Source organism: Amblyraja radiata, chromosome 5 (genome assembly GCF_010909765.2).
Source record: "Amblyraja radiata isolate CabotCenter1 chromosome 5, sAmbRad1.1.pri, whole genome shotgun sequence".
Classification (NCBI taxonomy): domain Eukaryota; kingdom Metazoa; phylum Chordata; class Chondrichthyes; order Rajiformes; family Rajidae; genus Amblyraja; species Amblyraja radiata.
In genome coordinates this window covers 108,524,388-108,545,391 of record NC_045960.1, presented here as the reverse complement: position 1 = coordinate 108,545,391, position 21,004 = coordinate 108,524,388, and the positions used below count along the sequence as shown (strand labels likewise).

Here is a 21,004-nt window from a genome sequence, read left to right as displayed (position 1 = left end):
ACTGTGATCTGTTGGTTAGAAAGTCCAGTATCCAGTTGCAGAGGGAGGGATCGATGCCCAGGTTACCGAGTTTGGTGATCAGTTTAGATGGTATAATGGTGTTGAATGCTGAGCTGTAATCGATGAACAGCATTCTTACGTAAGTGTCTCTGTTGTCGAGCTGGGAGAGGGCGGAGTGAAGTGCCGTTGAGATGGCATCCTCCGTACTCCTGTTCTTGCGGTAGGCAAACTGATAAGGATCCAGTGTGGGGGGTAGGCAGCTTTTGAGGTGTGCCAGGACCAGCCTCTCGAAGCACTTGGTGATGATGGGGGTAAGTGCAACTGGGCGGAAGTCGTTGAGGCTTGCCGCAGTGGAGTGTTTTGGCACTGGCACGATGGAGGTAGTTTTAAGGCACGTGGGGACAACTACTTGGGCAAGTGACAGGTTGAAGATGTCAGTCCAGACGTCTGTCAGCTGCGCAGCACAGGCCCTGAGCACGCGCCCGGGGATGCTGCATTGGCAAGAAGCTACACCTAGGTGTATGTGACCAATAAAATAACCTTTGAACCTTTGAAATGGAATTTGGGGAGGGAATCAGAAATTGGATCAAACTGCTCTATCTGTAGTACAGTTCAAATCAATGGGTGGGAATCAGACAGCTTCCCCGTCAGTTCTGGAGTCAGGCAGGGTTGCCCTCTCTCCCCTGTCTTGTTCGTCTGTTGTATTGAACCCCTTGAAGAGTCCATCAGGAAGGACACGAGCAAAAGAGGAGTGACATTGCCAGGCAGTGGGGGTACTCAGGTCAAGACCTCCCTGTACATGGACGATGTCGCCGTCTTCTGCTCGGATCCAGGGTCGGTCCGCAGATTGATCAGCATCTGTGACCAGTTTGAGTCGGCCACGGGAGCCTGGGCGAACCGCAGGAAGAGCGAGGCCATGCTCTTTGGCAACTGGCCCGACCGATCTTCCGTTCCCTTCACCATCAAGCCTGACTCCTTGAAGGTGCTGGGGATCTGGTTTGGGGGGGCTGAGGCGGGTGAGAAGAATTGGCTGGAGCGGATAACCAATAGAATAGAATATTCCTTTAATAATCCTTTTCAGGAAATTATTTGCCACGACAGCTTCAAGACAAACATAACATAACACCACGCTTTCATACATAACAAGTTAAAATACGTTAAAATACAAGTTAAAATACAATTAATTTAAAAAAAAGTGCAGTTATTTGTGCTCATTAAAAAGTCTTATTGCAGCTGGTAAACAGGACTTCCTGTATCTCTCCGTTTTGCACATTGGTGCAATCAGCCTCTTGCTGAAGATACTGCTCTTGATCACCTTCAGGGCATGGAGTGGGTGAGTGGGGTTTGTCATTATGGAACCTAGTTTATTTAAAGTTCTGGCCTCTGCCACCTGCTGGACCGTTCGTTGCTCAGCCCCAACCACTGAGCCGGCCTTCCTAATTAGTTTGTCCAATCTGTTTTTATCCGCTATACGGGCGCCATCTCCCCAACAGGCCACAGCAAAGAACAGAGCACTGGCCACCACTGAATGGTAGACACTGCACAGTAGGGGTTGGCAGATATTAAAAGACCTCAGCCTCCTTAAAAAATACAGTCGGCTTTGTCCCCTCCTGTACACCGCCTCCATATGACACTTCCAGTTCAGCTCACTGTCAAGCTGCACCCCAAGGTACCTGTGATTAGCAACCACCTCCACCTCAGTGCCCTTAATGTTGATCGGCGTTGCTTGAGTCCTCCTCCTCCCCCTCCTAAAGTCCACCACTATCTCCTTTGTTTTTTTGGTGTTGAGATGGAGATTATTGTGTGCGCTCCACTCCACAAAGTTACTTATAATGTCTCTGTATTCCTCCTCATTGCCCCCTTTAATGAGGCCGACAACAGCTGTATCATCCGAATACTTCTGCAAAAAGCAGTTGTTGGTGTTCCATTGGAGATCCGCTGTGTAGATGGTAAACAGGAACGGAGCCAGCACAGTTCCTTGTGGAGCCCCTGTGCTGCTCAAGGTGGGGAAGAAGCTGGAGCTGTGGAAGCAACGCTCCCTCTCCATAACTGGGAAAATTTTGGTCATCAGGTGTGAGGTGCTCTCGGGGCTGCTGTACTCAGCACAAGTGTGGCCCGTCCCTCCCTCCTACGCCACAGAGATCTCCAGGGCCGTCTTCCAATTCATCTGGGGGTCAAAGATTGACCGGGTGCGACGGGCCACAATGCACAAGTCGGCAGACAACGGGGGTAAAAGCGTGCCCAACGTCGCCCTCACCCTGATGGCCACCTTCGTGTGTGGCTGCATCAGGCGGAGCGTAGAGCCAAGGCACGTGGGCATCAAGTGTCACTACCTGCTGAGGTTCTACCTGTCCCGGGTGTTGCGAAAGATGGGCCTGGCGCAGATGCCATGCAATGTGTCAGTCAGCTGGACATTGCCGCCCCATCTGTCATTCATGGAAAGGTTCTTCCGGACCAACAGCTTTGACCACAAGTCCATCGGGCAGTGGTCAGCATGGAACGTCCTGCAGGCTCTGCAGGGAAATGACTCCATGGATCCGGTGGCGTGGTTCCCAGAGCAGCATGTCCAGCTTGTCTGGCAAAATGCCTCATCACCAGAACTCACCAACAAGCACCAAGACCTGGCTTGGCTGGCGGTGAGGGGAGCCCTCCCAGTCAGATCCTTCCTGCACCGTCGGAACCTCACTACCAGCACACGCTGCCCTCGGGATGGCTGCTTCGGAGAGGAGACGGTTGCCCACCTCTTTGCAGAGTGTGGATTCGCAAAGAGAGTCTGGAGAGGTATGCAAGGGTTATTCCGAACAGCTCCGTCACAGAGGACTCTGTGAATTACAGACTGTTCCCAGGGATGCGTTCAGAGACTGACATCGAGCGCTGCTGGAAGGTCATCAACTCGGTGAAAGACACTCTTTGGTCTGCCCGAGCGTTGTTCACCACCCAGCAGAGCGAGATGTCCGTCGGGGAATGTTGCCGACTGGCCCGCTGCAGACTGTAGGAGTACGTGCTGAGGGACGCAATGAAGCTCGGTGCAGCCAACGCCAAGGTTCAGTGGGGGTGAACCACAGCCTAGGGTTCTTCTGCTGCTGGACATGGGGGACAGGGTGTGGTGGAGAAGTCCCTCAAAATAAGGGAAGGTAACCCATGCCAGTGGGCCACATAAGTGGCAAGGGTGGAGGGTAATTTGTGAAATTTGACCAATATATGTAGACATTATTGAATAATTTGTATAGCCTCCGAAAATGTTGGATGAATTTTTTGCACGGTTCATGTATTATATATATTTATTACCTGAATAAAGTCTATTTAGAAATAAAAAAACATTTGGGAGTGGGGTCTGTTGGAAGGAATGGAGTGGAGTTAGTTCCTCAATGGAATTAGCTCATCTAGAAGAGATGGCGTGGAGTTTATCCCTCAATGGAATGGGGTCTTGTGGAAGAGATGGTGGAGTTAGTTCCTCACTGGGAGTAGGGACCACTGAGCAATGGGTGTGCTTGGCCCTCTTCTCTTCCCTTCCCACCAAGCAGGGCTGCTCATTTCCATCGATGGGAGTGGGGACCGGGGTCTGGTATAGTTGGCATGTCAAGGTCCCCATATACTGGCATTGGAAAATGGTTCCCACTATACTGGGATGAAAGAGCATGAGATGATAGACACAAAGTGCTGGAGTAACTCAGCGGGTCAGGCAGCATCTCAGGAGAGAAAGGGTAAGTGACAATTCGAGTCTAGATCCTTTGTGTGAAGAAGTGTTGTGATCTGAAACATCACCTATCTTTTCCAGAGCTGCTGCCTGCCCCGTTGAATTACTCCAACACTTTGTGCCCATCTTTGGTATAAAGCAGTATCTGCAGTACTTTGCTCCGACGAGAATGAGAGTGTAACTGCTAATTTCTGAGAAGCTTGAATGTTTCTCAGTTGGCAAACTTATTGCGTTTGGCCTCATTGTTTACACAGAGGAAACATTTTGAATGGATAAATATACAAAAATGATTATGTACCAAAGCTACCAGTAACAAACCAGCTCCCTTGAGACTAGTTCTTTACACTGAGGTCTTTACACTGGCTTCCTGTCTGTCAAATAATTGATTTCAAAATACTACTGTTGGTTTACAAAGCACTGAATGGTTTAGGGCCAAAATACATTTCTGATCTTCTGCTTAGCTACGAACCACCCAGACCTCTCAGATCGTCTGGGACAGGTCTGCTCTGTGTCCCCAGAGTCAGAACTAAACATGGGGAGGCAGCATTTAGTTTTTATGCACCACATATCTGGAACAAACTCCCAGAAAACTGCAGGTCTGCTGCAATTCTCAGCTCTTTTAAATCTAGACTGAAGACTTTTCTGTTTGCCGCTGCCTTTCAGTAAACAATACAATTTATTAATTACCTATACTGCACTGCAACTTCTATTCCTGGTTTTATTCTATTTTAAATATTTTATTTGATTGCTTTTAATTTTGTAATTATTCTATCTGAATAATCTAATAATCGTTTTAACATCTAAATGTCATTTTCTATGTGTTTTTATCCAATGCTTTTAATGTTTTATGTAAAGCACTGAATTACCTTGTTGTTGAAAGGTGCTATACAAATAAACTTGCCTTGCCTTGCCTAGTTTGTCGATTTTTGTACTGAAAGAGTTCAATTTTAGTGATTTTGAAAAGACATAATCTGAATGTTCATGTGTTCAAGGAGCAGAATTAGGCCATTCGGCCCATCAAGTGTACTCTGCCATTCTATCATGGTTGATCTATCTAACGCCATTCTCCTGCTTTAACCCCTGGCACCCGTAGTAATCAAGAATCTGTCAATCTGCGCCTTAAAAATATCCATTGACAGCCTCTACAGCCTTCTGTGGCAATGAATTTCACAGATTCACCACCTTCTGTCTGAAGAAATTCCTCCTCGTCTCTTTTCTAAAGGTTTGTCTTTTTATTCTGAGCTTTTTTTTTCTGGTCTTTTCCTCTGGTCCTAGCCTCTCCCACTAGTGGAAACATCCTCTCTATCCAGTCATTTTCCTTTTTAATTTTATGCAGTTTATGCATTTTGACTGCCAAAACCAGCACAAATTTTAGGATTTGATTATCACCTGACACTTGGATATAGATAGTCACAGAATGCTGGAGTAACTCCGCGGGTCAGGCAGCATCTCTGGAGAGAAGGAATGGATGACGGTTCGGATTGACCCGAAACATCACCCATTCATTCTCTCCATTGATGCAGCATGTCCCTCTGAATTACTCCAGCATTTTGTGTCTATCTTCGGTGTAAACCAGCATCTGCAGTTCCTTCCTACACATGACACTTGGATATGCTATATAGCTATATGTTACCATATTTCCCAGCGTCCAAGATGCTATTTTCTACTGTAAAATAAGGCCCGAAAATGTACCTGCGTCTTGGAGGCCGAAGGTTAGGCCGAGCAATGCCAATCTCGTAGCGACTGCTCTGCGGAAACTGCCACGCCTTCGACCCTGGAACTGAGTGAAGTGGGAAGCAGAGGGGGAAGTGTTCCTTTCCACAGCTTGTGGGGAGTCTGGCCCGGGTCAGCACGGCCTGGGCTGCACAAAGTAGTAAACTTGGCTGGGCCGCGCCAGGCGTGAACTTGCGGAGAAGGCAGGATCGTTGAAGGGGTCCGAGATCATGTCATAAACTCACTCACTCACCGCTGCCGCGACGCTCCGGGGCGCGGAGGCCGCGCATTGTGGCCAGGGAGGGAAGTAGCTCGGTTGGTTGCGAGCGGCCGCTGGGACCGGACAGCGGAACCAGCCGCCATCTCAGCGCCTTCTGCCGGCCCGCCAGCCAGCCACGGTGTCCTTCGGCACAGGCGCAACTGGTGGAGGTGGTGGGGTGGGTCTTCATTGCCGGGAAATACGGTATATATCGTTTAGGTATATTTGTGTATGTCAGTTATCTATAACCAACTCACACAGATAATGTTTTAAATAGATTTATTGCCCATCTAGAAAAAATCTGTATTACAAATAGAAGTTAAATTGTACATCTTCTCGTGGAACTGTGAACATAGTCGAAAAAATCCTTCAAATTTGTCTCAATATTGAAGTATGATATTCAGTATTAAAGACCGTCATATGCAACTTGACATTATATTGAGTGATTAAGAAGGAACTGCAGATGCTGGAAAATCCAAGGTAGACAAAATTGCTGGAGAAACTCAGCAGGTGCAGCAGCATCTGGGGAGCGAAGGAAATAGGCAACGTTTCGGGCCGAAACCCTTCTTCAGACCCGAAACGTTGCCTATTTCCTTCGCTCCATAGATGCTGCTGCACCCGCTGAGTTTCTCTAGCACTTTTGTCTACCTCACATTATATTGAGTGGTCTCCTTTATAGAAAATGATTAAATATGCCAATGAAAATTTCATTGAAAATATTGTTTCAAAGGGTCAAATGGCCTCCTCCTGCACCTATTTTCTGTTTTGTTTCACCCTCTCCCTCTCTCCTTTCCTCTCATTTCACCCTCCCTTCTCGCTCTCCCTCCCTTCCTCTCTCCTTTCCTCCCTCTCCTTACACCTTCTCTCCCTCGCTCCTTTCACCCTTTCTCTCCCTCCCTCTCTCTCCTTTCACCCTTTCTCTCCCTCCCTCTCTCTCCTTTCACTCTCTTCCTTCCTTCTCTCTCCCTCCCTCCTTCCTTCATTCCTTCCCTCCCTCCCAAGGCAGCGGAAATGACACAAACTCACGGAGCGGAAACCACGGAGGAAAAAAACACGCGAGAGAGAGAAAGAGAGAAACACAGAGACAGTGATCGCTGCGCTACAGGGAGCTCCCGCCCGCCCGCCCGTCCTCACCCACCCACTGTGGGACAGGTGTGCAGCAGGTAAGTGTCGGCCCCGCTCCGATGCACCTTTCAGGGGCCAGAGACAGAGGATTGTGTGCGACCAACGACACGTCCCGCAGCCTCATGGCGCCACGCACTACGTGTCACGGCATCGGCTTCCCTTCGCATTTCACCCGCTCCTGCCATCAGTTTGTGATCACAGTGCAGTCGGCTCACTCCCCATCACCCTCTCACTCACTCTCACCTCCCCCTCACGCTCCCTCTAGCCCGGGCAGACAGCCTTGGCGCTACCGTCGGGCACATAGTGTAACTATCTCCTCTATTTCTCCTCTCCTCTCTTTCTCTCCCCCTCCCCTCCCGCTGCCAGTCGGGGCGGTCACAGAACCAGCCCGCCCCCAGCTCTGCATTTAGCCCGCAGCACGAATCGTGATCACTCACAGGCAGCGTCACATGAAAGGTCACACACACACACACACACACACACACACACACACACACACACACACACACTCTCACACACACACACACACACATAGACACAGGAATACACAGACACGTACAAACAGACACAAACACAGGCAGCAGCTTAAGTACAGAATAAGTAGAGAAAATAAAGTTTTTCTCTCATAGAAACATAGAAATTAGGTGCAGGAGTAGGCCATTCGGCCCTTCGAGCCTGCACCGCCATTCAATATGATCATGGCTGATCATCCAACTCAGTATCCCGTACCTGCCTTCTCTCCATACCCTCTGATCCCCTTAGCCACAAGGGTCACATCTAACTCCCTCTTAAATATAGCCAATGAACTGGCCTTGACTACCCTCTGTGGCAGGGAGTTCCAGAGATTCACCACTCTGTGTGAAAAAAGTTCTTCTCATCTCGGTTTTAAAGGATTTCCCCCTTATCCTTAAGCTGTGATCCCTTGTCCTGGACTTCCCCAACATCGGGAACAATCTTCCTGCATCTAGCCTGTCCAACCCCTTAAGAATTTTGTAAGTTTCTATAAGATCCCCTCTCAATCTCCTAAATTCTAGAGAGTATAAACCAAGTCTATCCAGTCTTTCTTCGTAAAACAGTCCTGACATCCCAGGAATCACTGGTGAACCTTCTCTGCACTCCCTCTATCCCCTCTCAAAAGAAAAAAGTTTCAAAAGAATAAAAGAATGAATTTGTTTATCCATCCATTTATTGATTGATTAAGCGATTTATTTATTTATCTTGTTATTTATCTATATCCCTTTATTTATTTATTAAACTCTACCGCTGCTGCCTGAGACCAAGAAACAACAGCAGAATTGTTTCAGATTTCATTGGAAATCATTTTCAAGGAATGCATTTAGTGTGATGGCCTGACCACTGTGCTGACATCTTTAGACAGCTCAGGCAACAGTTTTGATGTTATTTACTGTTGTCAGGCAACCCGAAATCTTGAGATGCACTGAGAGCAGGTTTAGATTTATTACTGCATTGTACAGGGAGTGTTTTGCATTCTATTCACTCAGATCAGATAACACCATACATAAATACAATCAAGTCAAACTCAAGTACAATAGGTAGATCAAATAAGTTCATAAGGTCATGTGATAGGAGCATAATTAGGCCATTTGGCCCATCGCATCTACTCCGCCATTCAATGATTTATCTTTCCCTCTCAACCTCATTCTCCTGCCTTCTCCCCATAACCCCTGACACACGCACAAATCAAGAATCTAGTAATCTCTGCTTTAAAAGTATCCATTGACTTGGCATCCACAGCCGTCTGTGGCAATGAATTCCACAGATTCACCATCTACTGACTGAAATAAATTCCTTCTCATCTCCATTCTAAAGGTACGAATGGGTACAAAGGGAAAGATATAGTGCAGAATATAGTTCTCAGCATTGTAGCGCATCAGTTCCACAGACAAAGTCCAATGTCCACAATGGGGTAGAGGTGAATCGGACAGTACCCTAGCTTATGGAAGGACCGTTCAGAAGCCTGATAACAGAGGGGAAGAAATTGTTCCTGAGTCTGGTGGTGCGCGTTTTCAAGCTTCTGTACCTCTGCTGGATGGGAGCGGAGAGAAGAAGGAATGACCGTGGTGGGACAAGTCTATGATGATGTCTGCTTTCCCGAGGCAGCGTAAAGTGCAGATGGAGTCGATGGGGGGGGGGGGGGGGGGGGGGGGAGTCTGGTCTGTGTGATGGACTGGGCTACATCCACAACTCTCTGCAGTTTCTTGCGGTCTTGGACAGATCTATCCCTGCAAAGCAGTGATTAGTCAGCAGTAGTTTTATGCCCATTGACGTTTTTAATTCTAGTGCATTAATTTCTGAAGAGTTTCCATGTGGAAAATGTAGGGCTGTTTAGTAAAGTTTAGAGATACAGTGCAGAAACAGGCCCTGTAGCCCATCACGTCTGCACCAAACAGCGATCCCCGCACACTACCACTATCCTACACACCAGGTACAATATACAATCTTTATCAAAGCCAATTAACTTACAAGCCCGCACGTCTTTGGAGTGTGGAAGGAAACCAGAGCACCCGGAGAAAACCCACGGGGTCACGGAGAGAATGTGCAAACTCCGTACAGATAGCACCCATAGTCAGGATGGAACCCGGGTCTCTGGCGCTATAAAATAGCAACTCTACCGCCTTATAGACTGTTGATTTTTAATCTGAAGAGTTTAATTGAGCTTTTTCAAGCTCGTTTGATATGGCGCTACGGACGGCACGATTGTGATCATGTATTGTCATTCCGCTGGCTGGTTAGCACACAACAAAAGCTTTTCACTGTATCTCGGTACACCTGACAATAAACTCAACTGAATGGAGTTGTCGTTTATCTGTGGAATTCTTTATTACAGGTTTACAATGAACAGCACAGAAAAGGACGATGAGAGTGAATTCAGAACACCATTCAGAGGTCTAAACCCTTCAGTCAGCAAGGATGAAGAATTGGAAAATGAAGACACTGGTAAATCCCTTTACACACATTGTTTTTTGATGATGAGAATAATGAGTTTAGTTTATTGTCACATGTACCGAGGCACAGTGAAAAGCCTTTGTTGCGTGCTAACCAGTCAGCAGAAAGACTATACATGATTACAATTAAACCATCCATAGTGTACAGATACATGTTGAAGGGAATAACGTGAATAACATTTAGTGCAAGGTAAAGCCAGTAAAGTTCGATCAAAGATCGTCAGAGGGTCTTCAATGGGGTAGATAGTAGCTCAGGACTGCTCACTAGTTGTTGATAGGATGGTTCTGTTGTCTGATAACAGCTGGGAAGAAACTGTCCCTGAATCTGGAGGTGTGTGTTTTCACACTTCTACACCTTTTGCCCGATGGGAGAGGAGAGAAGAGGGAGTGGCCAGGGTGCGAGTCCTCCTTGATTATGCTGCTGGCCTTGCCGAGGCAGCGTGAGGTGCAGATGGAGTCAATGGAAAGGAGTTTTTTAATGTAATGGGACTCATGCCAAGCAAGGTCAGAGAGAAAATAGAGATTTTCGGACATTCTCATAGAGAGAGAGTCGGTAATGTGTGGGCATGGATTATGAGGCAGAGACATGAATGGCTTTATTTTCAGACTCCATTTATTTGTAAGAGCTCAAAGTAACATGCAGTTACATTAGTCTTTCTTTGTACTGGCTTTAGGTTTATTATTGTCAAGTGTCATGAGGTAAAGTGAAAAGCTTTATTTTGCATAGAGTCGTACATCGTGGAAACAGGCCCTTCAGCCCAACTTGCCCACACCGACCGACATGTCCCATCCACACTAGTCCCATCTGCCTACGTTTGGCCCTTATCCCTCCAAACTTGTCCTATCCACGCGCCTGTCTAATTGTTTCTTAAACGTTGCGATAGTCCCTGTCTCAACTACCTCCTCTGGCAGCTTGTGATAGGAACCTGAGAGGTAGGGACAATTTACAATCTTTACCGAAGCCAATGAACCTACAAACATGTAGATAACTACAAACATCTTTGAAGTGTGGCAGGAAATCAGAGCTCCCGGAGAAAACCCACACAGTTCACTTGGAGAATGTACAAACTCCATACAGACAGCACCCGAGGCACTTTGGTCTGTGTGGGCAATTTGGGCCGAAGGGTCTGTTTCCACGCTGTGTGACTACACTGTAAATGGATCGATTGGAATCATGTATAGTCTTTCCCCTGTCTGGATGGTACGCAACAAAAAAACATTTCACTATACCTCGGTACACGTGACAATAAACTAAACTCAACTTCCAAAGCCTCCACTGTAGACTTTCTACGAGGCATCAGAGTGAAGTGAAATCTGAATTCAATAATGGATATAACTGAGAAATAAATGCATGTTATAGTTTAGTTTAGAGATACACCGTGGAAACAGGCCCTTCGGCCCATCGGGTCCGCGCCAACCTGCAATCCCCGCACGTTAAAACTATCCTATTTACACTAGGGACAATTTACATTTATTCCAAGCCAATTAACCTACAAATCTGTACAACTTTGGAGTGTGGGACGAAACCGAAGAGCTTGGAGAAAACCCACGCATGTCACAGGAAAAATGTACAAACTCCGTACTGACAGCCCCGTAGTCAGAATCGAACCTGGGACTCTGGCACTGTAAGGCAGCAATTCTACCACTGTGCCACTGTGCCGCCCTTATAGTGGAATGATCAGAATAATGGGCTGGTGCTTTTTGACCGTCCCTCTCTCTCTTGCAGTAGCAAACGTCAATATTGAGGTGGTCAAGACCGAAGTAAAGATGGAAGATGATGAAGATGAAGGTGGTTTTAGCCCAGACACAGCTGCAGAAAACAGCAGTGTACCCAACGCACTAAAACGGAAACAGATACACAATGGTTTTGGTGAGACAACCATAGACCATGAAAGCCCCATCAGCCATAAATGGAGAAGACTTAACTGTGAGGTAATGTCATCCACACTGCAATCTAGCTTAACCGTACAAAGTTATTTTCATCTTAATGCTCTTTGACACGAACAAATGCAGCATCCACCTATCACTTGCCTGTTTTTGTCCTGGCCTCGTCTCTCTTCCATCTTTTATTGCCCCACCACAATCACCACAAACATGGGCATCACGATGGTGCAGCGGTAGAGTTGCTGCCTCACAGCATCGGAGACCCGGGTTCCATCCTGACTACTGGTTCTGCCTATACGGAGTTTGTACATTCTCCCCGTGACCGCATGGGTTTTCTCTGGGTTCCCTGGTTTCCTCCCACACTCCAAAGACGTACAGGTTTGTAGATTAATTGGGTTTGGTAAAGATTGTAAATTGTCCGTAGTTTGTAAGGTGGTGCTAGTGTACGGGGATCGCTGGTTGGTGTGGATTTGCGCTGTATCTCTAAACTAACCTAAACTAAACAATCAGTCTGATGAAGGGTCCCGACCCAAATGGTCAGCTCTCCATGGTTTCTATTAAAGATACAGCACGGAGACAGGCCCTCTGGCCACCGAGTCTGCACCGACCAGCGATCACCCTGTACACCAACACTATCCTACACAATAGAGACAGTTTTACCAAAACTAAATTAACCTTGCAAACCTGTACGTCATTGAAGTGTGGGAGCACACGGAGAAAACACACATTGTCACGGGGAGAACGTGCAAACTCCACACGGACAGCACCACTAGATCATGAATATTGCAATGTATTTTAACCGTACAAAGATCTTTTAGTCTTAATGATCTTTGACACAAACAAATGCAGTATCTTCCTATTACTTGCCAGAATTTGTCCTGCCCACACCTCTCATCCAGATTTCATTCCCCCACCCCAATCAGTTGGAAGGAGGGTCCCAACCCGAAACATCACCTATCCATGTTCTTCAGTGATGCTGCTTCACCCGCTGAGTTACTCCAGCACTTTGTCTCTTTTTCTTTTGTTAAACAGCATCTGCAGTTCTTTATTTATACGTTTAACACTGGTGTCTGTGTGTTGGGGTGGGTGATTGCAACCTTCACGTGGTCCGCCCTGATTCAACGAATGCAATCAACCTGGCGTGCACAATCAAATATGATCAAATAGAACAAGTTGTCCTGCAACTTTAGATGGTGCACGCCATACGCAAGAAGAAGACTGGTGTGTGTTACTTGCTCATGTTCATCAGACACATGGGCAGAATTAGGCCGTTCAGCCCATCAAGTCTATTCCGCCATTCAATCATATCTGATCTATCTTTCCCTTTTAACCCCATTCTCCTGCCTTCTCCCCATAACCCCTGACACCCGTATTACTCAAGAATATGTCAAACCTTGCCTTAAAAATACCTATAGACGTTCTCCAAAGCCGTCTGTGGCAATGAATTCCATAGATTCACCACCCTCTGACTAAAGAAATTCCTCCTCATCTCCTTTCATAAGACACGTCCTTTAATTCTGAGGATCTGTGGTCCTAGACTCTCCCACTAGTGGAAACATCCTCTCTACATCTGCTCTATCCAGAACTTTTTTTATTTGGCTGTCACGATTAAATATAATCAATGATTCAATTATACTTTATTGTCACATGTACCTTGGTACAGTGAAATGCTTTGTTTTGCGTACAATGGTAAAATCATATAGCTGACCTTATATACTCCTCCAGGCCAAATGCAAATTGGAGGAACAGCACCTCATATTTCGCTTGGGCAGTTTACACCCCAGCGGTATGAATATTGACTTCTCTAACTTCATACAAGCCTTGTCTTCCCTCTCTCTCCATCCCTCCCCCACCCTAGTTCTCTGACTAGTTTCACTATCCTTCTGATTAATTTTACTGTTTGTTTCCACGTTGTCACCTTCCCCTCAGCCAACAATGACCATTGTACATTTCCATGAGCAGCATCTGCTTTGATCTGTCCTTTTCACATCTTACTCTTCCATATCTCTAGACTCTGCCTGTCCCGTTGAGTTACTCCAGCATTTTGTGTCAAGCTTCAGTGAATATTGGGAACCAGTGGCTGCACGTATGAGTAGATAGACAATAAATGCTGGAGTAACTCGGTGGGACAAGCAGTATGTCTGGAGAGAAGGAATGGGTGACGTTTTGGTTCGAGACCCTTCTTCAGACTGGTTAGGGATAAGGGAAAATGAGAAATATAGATGGTGATGTAGAGAGATAAAGAACAATGAATGAAAGTTATCAAAAAGGTAACGATGATAAATGAAAGGAAGGAATGGGTGACGTTTCGGGTACGTATGAAAAGAACAAATCAAGGCCAGCAAGGATGATCAAGGAATGGTGGAGCCCACAATGGTCTATTGTTGGCTGTGGAGAACGTGATAACGAGGGGGTAGGAACAGTGAAACTAAGCAGGACAGCAGTGAAACTAGCAGGATGACTAGGGTGGGGGAGAGAGGGAATGCAAGGGTCACTTGAAATTAAAGAAATCAATATTCATACTCGGCGGAACAGGCAGCATCTCTGGAGAGAAGGAATGGGTGACGTTTCAGGTCGAGACCATTCAGACTGAGAGTCATGGGAGAGTGAAACAAGAAATATGGAAAGGCAAGGTGTGAAAAAGAGAAATCAAAGGGGATGAGGCTCACAGAAAAAGTATAGATCATTGTTAGCTCGGGGAAGGAGACAACAGGGGAGACTAAGATAAAATGTAATCGGGAGACAGTCAAACGTCGGAGAACTAGAATGGAGGAGGGATGGAGAGAGACGGAAAGCAAGGATTACATGAAGTTGGAGAGATTAATATTCATATCATAGAAACAGTAGTAGGCCATTCGGCCCTTTGAGCCTGCACCCCCATTCAATATGATCATGGCTGATCATCCAACTCAGTATCCTGTACTTGCCTTCTCTCCATACCCCCTGATCCCTTTAGCTACAAGGGCCACATCTAACTCCCTCTTAAATATAGCCAATGAACTGGCCTCAACTACCTTCTGTGGCAGAGAATTCCAGAGATTCACCACTCTCTGTGTGAAAAATGTTTTCCTCATCTCGGTCCTAAAAGATTTCCCCCTTATCCTTAAACTGTGACCCCTTGTTCTGGACTTCCCCAACATCGGGAACAATCTTCCTGCATCTAGCCTGTCCAACCCCTTAAGAATTTTGTAAGTTTCTGTAAGATCCCCCCTCAATCTTCTAAATTCTAGCGAGTACAAGCCGAGTCTATCCAGTCTTTCTTCATATGAAAGTCCTGACATCCCAGGAATCAATCTGGTGAACCTTCTCTGTACTCCCTCTATGGCAAGAATGTCTTTCCTCAGATTAGGAGACCAAAACTGTACGCAATACTCCAGGGGTGGTCTCACCAAGACCCTGTACAACTGCAGTAGAACCGCCCTGCTCCTATACTCAAATCCTTTTGCGATGAATGCTAACATACCATTCGCTTTCTTCACTGCCTGCTGCACCTGCATGCCTACTTTCAATGACTGGTGTACCATGACACCCAGGTCTCGTTGCATCTCCCCCTTTCCTAATCGGCCACCATTCAGATAATAGTCTACTTTCCTGTTTTTGCCACCAAAGTGGATAACCTCACATTTATCCACATTATACTGTATCTGCCATGCATTTGCCCACTCACCCAGCCTATCCAAGTCACCTTGCAGCCTCCTAGCATCCTCCTCACAGCTAACACTGCCCCCCAGCTTCGTGTCATCCGCAAACTTGGAGATGTTGCATTCAATTCCTTCGTCCAAATCATTAATATATATTGTAAATAGCTGGGGTCCCAGCACTGAGCCTTGCGGTACCCCACTAGTCACTGCCTGCCATTGTGAAAAGGACCCGTTTACTCCTACTCTTTGCTTCCTGTCTGCCATCCAGTTCTCTATCCACATCAATACTGAACCCCAAATACCGTGTGCTTTAAGTTTGTATACTAATCTCTTATATGGGACCTTGTCGAAAGCCTTCTGAAAGTCCAGATATAACACATCCACTGGTTCTCCCTTATCCACTCTACTAGTTACATCCTCGAAAAATTCTATAAGATTCGTCAGACATGATTTACCTTTCATAAATCCATGCTGACTTTGTCCAATGATTTCACCACTTTCCAAATGTGCTGCTATCCCATCTTTAATAACTGATTCTAGCAGTTTCCCCACTACCGATGTTTTCTGGGGCTACTTCCTTAAGTACTCTGGGATGCAGCCCACTCAGTTCCTCTATCTCATTTGACCCCCGGTCCCCTGCTATTTCCGGCAGATTATTTATGTCTTCCTTAGTGAAGACAGAACCAAAGTAATTATTCAATTGGTCTGCCATGTCCTTGTTCCCCATGATCAATTCACCTGTTTCTGACTGCAAGGGACCTACATTGTTTTAACTAATCTTTTTCTCTTCACATATCTATAAAAACTTTTGCAGTCAGTTTTTATGTTCCCTGCCAGTTTTCTTTCGTAATCTATTTTCCCTTTCCTAATTAAGCCCTTTGTCCTCCTCTGCTGGACTAAATTTCTCCCAGTCCTCTGGTAGGCTGCTTTTTCTGGCTAATTTGTATGCTTCATCTTTTGTTTTGATACTCTCCCTGATTTCCCTTGTTATCCACGGATGCACTACCTTCACTGATTTATTCTTTGGCAAACTGGGATGAACAATTGTTGTAGCTCATCCATGCAGTCTTTAAATGCCTTCCATTGCATATCCACCGTCAAACCTTTAAGAATCAATTGCCAGTCTATTTTGGCCAATTCACGTCTCATACCCTCAAAGTTACCTTTCTTTAAGTTCAGGACCCTTGTTTCTGAATTAACAATGTCACTCTCCATCCTAATGAAGAACTCAACCATATTATGGTCAATCTTGCCCAAGGGGCCACGTACAACAAGACTGTTAACTAACCCTTCCTCATTACTCAATACCCAGTCTAGAATAGGGTGGGGCGTAAGCTGCCCAAGCGAAATACAAGATGCTGTTCCTCTACTTTGCGCTGGGCCTCACTCTGACAGTGGAGGAGGCCCAGGACAGAAAGGTCAGTGTGTGAATGCAAGGGAAGTTAAAATGTTTAGCAACGTGAAGATTGTGTAGGTCGAGGTTCATTGAAGCTTTTTCACTTTGTTTTCCCAAGGACATGCTTGCCAGTTTGAGGGGCTCCAGCTCTTCCCAGAGGTTCCTGGAGGGTACAAGCAGGATAAGGGAAACCAGTGACGCTCCGTTGCTGGAGAACGACGAGACTGTGCGGGCTGGACCCTCCTTCAGGAAGCCCCTGTACGGCATCACGCACAAGATCTCGGACCGACGGAGCCTGCTAAAGGGAGAGCAGCAGTCGGCCACTGAAGGAGGTTTCTTCAACAGCCTCCTCCAGCAACACCACCTGACCGATGGCCACAAGAACTACTCTAGCAACCTGTCGCCCCAGGCCACTGGAGCCGAGCCCACCCTCTACTCCCTGATTCACAAGATGTTCTTCACCCTCAACACGCTGAACTCCACCATGACCCAGCTCCACAGCAAGATCGACCTGTTGTCGCTGGAGGTGGGCCGCATCAAGAGGCACGTCAGCCAAGGAGAGTCGGTGGTGGACTTCCCACCACCGGCCGAGTACCGACTGAACAACAGCGAGCTGAAGCAGCTCCTGGAGCAGAGCTCGTCCCCGGGGGACCTCTCCTGCCGCCTGCTCCTCCAGCTCTTCCCGGAGCTCTTGGCCGAAGACCAGGCTGACGTGGGTTGCCGAGCGTGCAGCGCCACGCCCACGAGGAAGCTGGACACCCTCCACCTCCAGCTCATCCGAAACTACGTGGAGGTTTGCTACCCGTCGGGCGGGAATGGCGACGTGTGGAGGTCGGACTGCCTCCCGCAGCTCAACGACTTCTTCAACAGCTTCTGGGCACAGAGGGAGATGGAGAGCAGTCTGCAGATCTACAAGGTGGTCAGCATCGACTGGGAAGACCATGACATGGGGCAAGCCCAGTCTAACAGCTCTGTGGAGGACAACCCGCATGAGGAAGCCCTGTCCTTGGACTCTTTCAGCAGCATCAACTCGGACTTGGTGCTGGAAGCCCAGGAGATCAGTGAGTACCTAGAGGGGGCCTCGTCGCCCAGTGAATTTGCTGCCTTGCTCCTCCACCGCCTCTTCCCGGAGCTCTTTGACTCCAGGCGCTTGGCGTCGCAATACAGTTGCTGCGGCTCTCCGGGCAAGCTAGCCCTGGACCCCCAGAAGATGCAGGTGGTGAGGAGATACTGCGAGATCTACTACCCCGAGGTGCGGGACGAGGAGGCATGGACGGAGCTGGTGGAGCGACGGCTCGACCAGGAGCTGGAGTGCGTCCACTCTGACGACAGCGACTCGGACAGGCAGAGGGACGAGAGCATTGGGACCTCCAACGCCTTAATGGTGGGCAGCCAAGAGAACTTCGAAAGGTCCACGCCCTGGTTGAAGAAGTTCTGGCTGAAGCCCGTGAACTTCAACCGGTTGGAGATACCTGCTCCGGACTTTGAGGTGCCCTGCCCGCAACACATCCTCGATAGACACCAGTTGAAGAATATCTACGAGAAAAGCCAGTCTAATGGCAACTTTGCCTCCCGCCTGTTTGTGCAGTTCTTCCCCGAGCTCTTCACTCCGGAGAACCTGAGGAAGCAGTACAACTGCAGCGGGACCCTGGGCAAGAAGCAACTGGACCCCGTGAGGATCAAGCTCATCCGCCACTACGTGCAGCTGATTTGCCCCAGGGCCAAACGCGACAAGACCTGGAAACACGAATTTATGTCCAAGTTGGACGAACGCTGCCGCCGCAGGGACATGGAGCAACGGCACGTCTATCGGCAGGAGAGGAAGAAGTCCATCGCCTACAGCGACGGAGTGAGGGAAGAGCAGATGCTTGCAGCAACCCAGCCAGAGCAGGTCAAGAGGGACTCAGTTCAACCACAGCCAGTGCCAGACCGTGCTGAACGCTACTACCGAAACTTCTGCAAAGTCCCCCTTCACCAACTCAAAGTCCCCACTGTCGACTTCCCCGTGGCCACCAAGCATTTAGTGTCCACCGAGGATCTAAAGGACATAGTCCAGGACAGTCTGTCAGTCGCGAACATGTGCGCCCGGCTTCTGGTCAGGATCTTCCCTGAGCTGTTTACGTCCGAAAACCTCAGAGTGCAGTACAACCATTCGGGGGCGTGTAACAAGAAGCAACTGGACCCAGTGCGCCTGAGGCTGATCCGCCACTATGTGAAGGCAGTTTACCCTCGGGCCAAGAGTGATCAGGTGTGGAACTTGGAGTGTATTCCCAGCATCGACGAGAGGTGTAGAAGACCCAACTGGAGGAAGTCCAAGGTGACCGCAGACTCCAAGGATAAGTAACGCTAAACGTGACACACTACTCAAAAAGCTGGAGTAACTCAGCGGGACAGGCAGCATCTCTGGAGAGAAGGAAGGGTCGAGACCCTTCTTCACACTTTCAAACGTTAAACGTTTCTCCCTCAGTCCTCTCCTTCGAAATATCAAACTGGCATTTTCTCTTCTCTATAAGGAGGTTCACCACAAAATAGTGACTCATTTGTAAAGTTGACCACAGGGCAGATAAGCTGTGAATATTTGTTTTAAATTCAAAAGATTCATGAGTGCCGGCTCTATGGAGAACCCACAGAGGGAGTTACCACCCACCTGATTGTTTCATCTTAGTTTAGTTTAGAGATACAGCGCGGAAATAGGACCTTCGGCCCACTGAGCCCACGCCGACCAGCGAACACCAGAGCACCTGGAGATCACCAGCCATCACCTGAACACATTAGTTCTATCCTACACACGAGGGACAATTTACAGAAGTCAATTCACCTACAAACACACCCATACTAATCAATTATCTGTCAATCTGCGCCTTAAAAATATCCATTGACTTGGCCTCCACAACCTTCTGTGGCAATGAATTCCACAGATTCACCACCCTCTGAAATTCCAATTCTTCTGCTCTCTAAAGTTATGTCCTTATATTCCGAGGCTATGACCTCTAGACGTAGACTCTCCCACTAGTGGAAACATCCTCTCCACATTCACTCTATCCAGGCCTTTCACTATTTGGGAGTGGGGTCTGTTGGAAGAGATGGAGTGGAGTTGGTTCTTCAATGGAATGAAGTTGTATGGAAGAAATGGAGTGGTGTTAGTCTCTCAATGGAATGGGGTCGTCTAGAAGAGATGGAGTGGAGTTGGTTCCTCACTGGGAGTAGGGACCACTGAGCAATGGGTATGCTTGGTCCTCTTCTCTTCCCTTCCCACCAAGCAGGGCTGCTCATTTCCCTCGATGGGAGTGGGGACTGGAGTCTGGTATAGTTGGGATGTCAAGATTCCCATATGCTGACATTGGAAAATGGTTCCCACTATACTGGGATGAAAGAGCATGAGAGGATAGACACAAAGTGCTGGGGTAACTCAGCGGGTCAGGCAGCATCTCAGGAGAGAAAGGGTAAGTGACAATTCGAGTCAAGACCCTTTGTCTGAAGAAGCGTTGCGATCTGAAACGTCATCTTATCTTTTCCAGAGCTACTTCCTGTCCCGCTGAGTTACTCCAGCACTTTGTGCCCATCTTTGGTATAAAGCAGCATCTGCAGTACTTTGCTTCTATGAGAATGAGAGTGTAACTGCTAATTTCTGAGATACTTGAATGATTCTCCGTTGACAAACTCATCGCTTTGTCCTGATTGTTTACTCAGAGGAAACATTTTGAATAGATAAATATACAAAAAATATTAATTATTATTAACAAACTAACTCCCATGCGACTAGTTTGTCGATTTTTGTACTGAAAGAGTTCAATTTTAGTGATTTGAAAAAGACGTAATCTAAATATTCATAAATTCAGGGAGCAGAATTAGGCCATTCGGCCCATCAAATGTACTCTGCCATTCAATCATGGCTGATCTATCCCTCATACCCCTTTCTCCCTATAACCCCTGACACCTGTACTAATCAAGAATCTGTCAACTGCACCTTAAAAATATCCATTGACTGCCTCCACAGCCTTCTGACGCAATGAATTCCATAGATTCACCACCGTCTGACTAAAGAAATTCCTCCTCATCTATTTTCTAAGGGTATGTCCTTATTTTCTGAGGCTATGTCCTCTAGTCCTAGACTCTCCCACTAGTGGAAACATCCTCTCCACATCCACTCTATCCAGGCCTTTTTCTTTTTAATTTTATACAGTTTATGCATTTTGACTGCTAAAACCAACACAAATTTTGGGATTTGATTATCACCTGACACTTGGATATAGATAGTCACAAAATGCTGGAGTAAATCAGCGGGTCAAGCAGCTTCTTTGGAGAGAAGGGAGGGGTGACATT

At 47.2% G+C, this 21,004-nt stretch overlaps 1 protein-coding gene across 3 annotated transcripts; it reads left to right on the top strand.

The window, feature by feature from the left end:
* Positions 1 to 6,645: 6,645 nt before the first annotated feature.
* On the top strand, positions 6,646 to 19,457 carry LOC116973663 (BEN domain-containing protein 3-like). 3 transcript variants are annotated; one of them, XM_033021933.1, is made up of 4 exons: positions 6,646 to 6,832; positions 9,643 to 9,752; positions 11,484 to 11,692; positions 16,800 to 19,457. In XM_033021933.1, the coding sequence occupies exons 1-4, from the start codon at positions 6,681 to 6,683 to the stop codon at positions 19,023 to 19,025; spliced, it is 2,697 nt and encodes an 898-aa protein (XP_032877824.1). In that variant the 5' UTR covers positions 6,646 to 6,680; the 3' UTR covers positions 19,026 to 19,457. The 3 variants fall into 3 exon arrangements, with proteins under 3 accessions (XP_032877824.1, XP_032877826.1, XP_032877825.1); XM_033021935.1 differs by having other exon boundaries at positions 11,490 to 11,692; positions 16,800 to 19,456; XM_033021934.1 differs by having other exon boundaries at positions 11,487 to 11,692; positions 16,800 to 19,456.
* Positions 19,458 to 21,004: the final 1,547 nt, after the last annotated feature.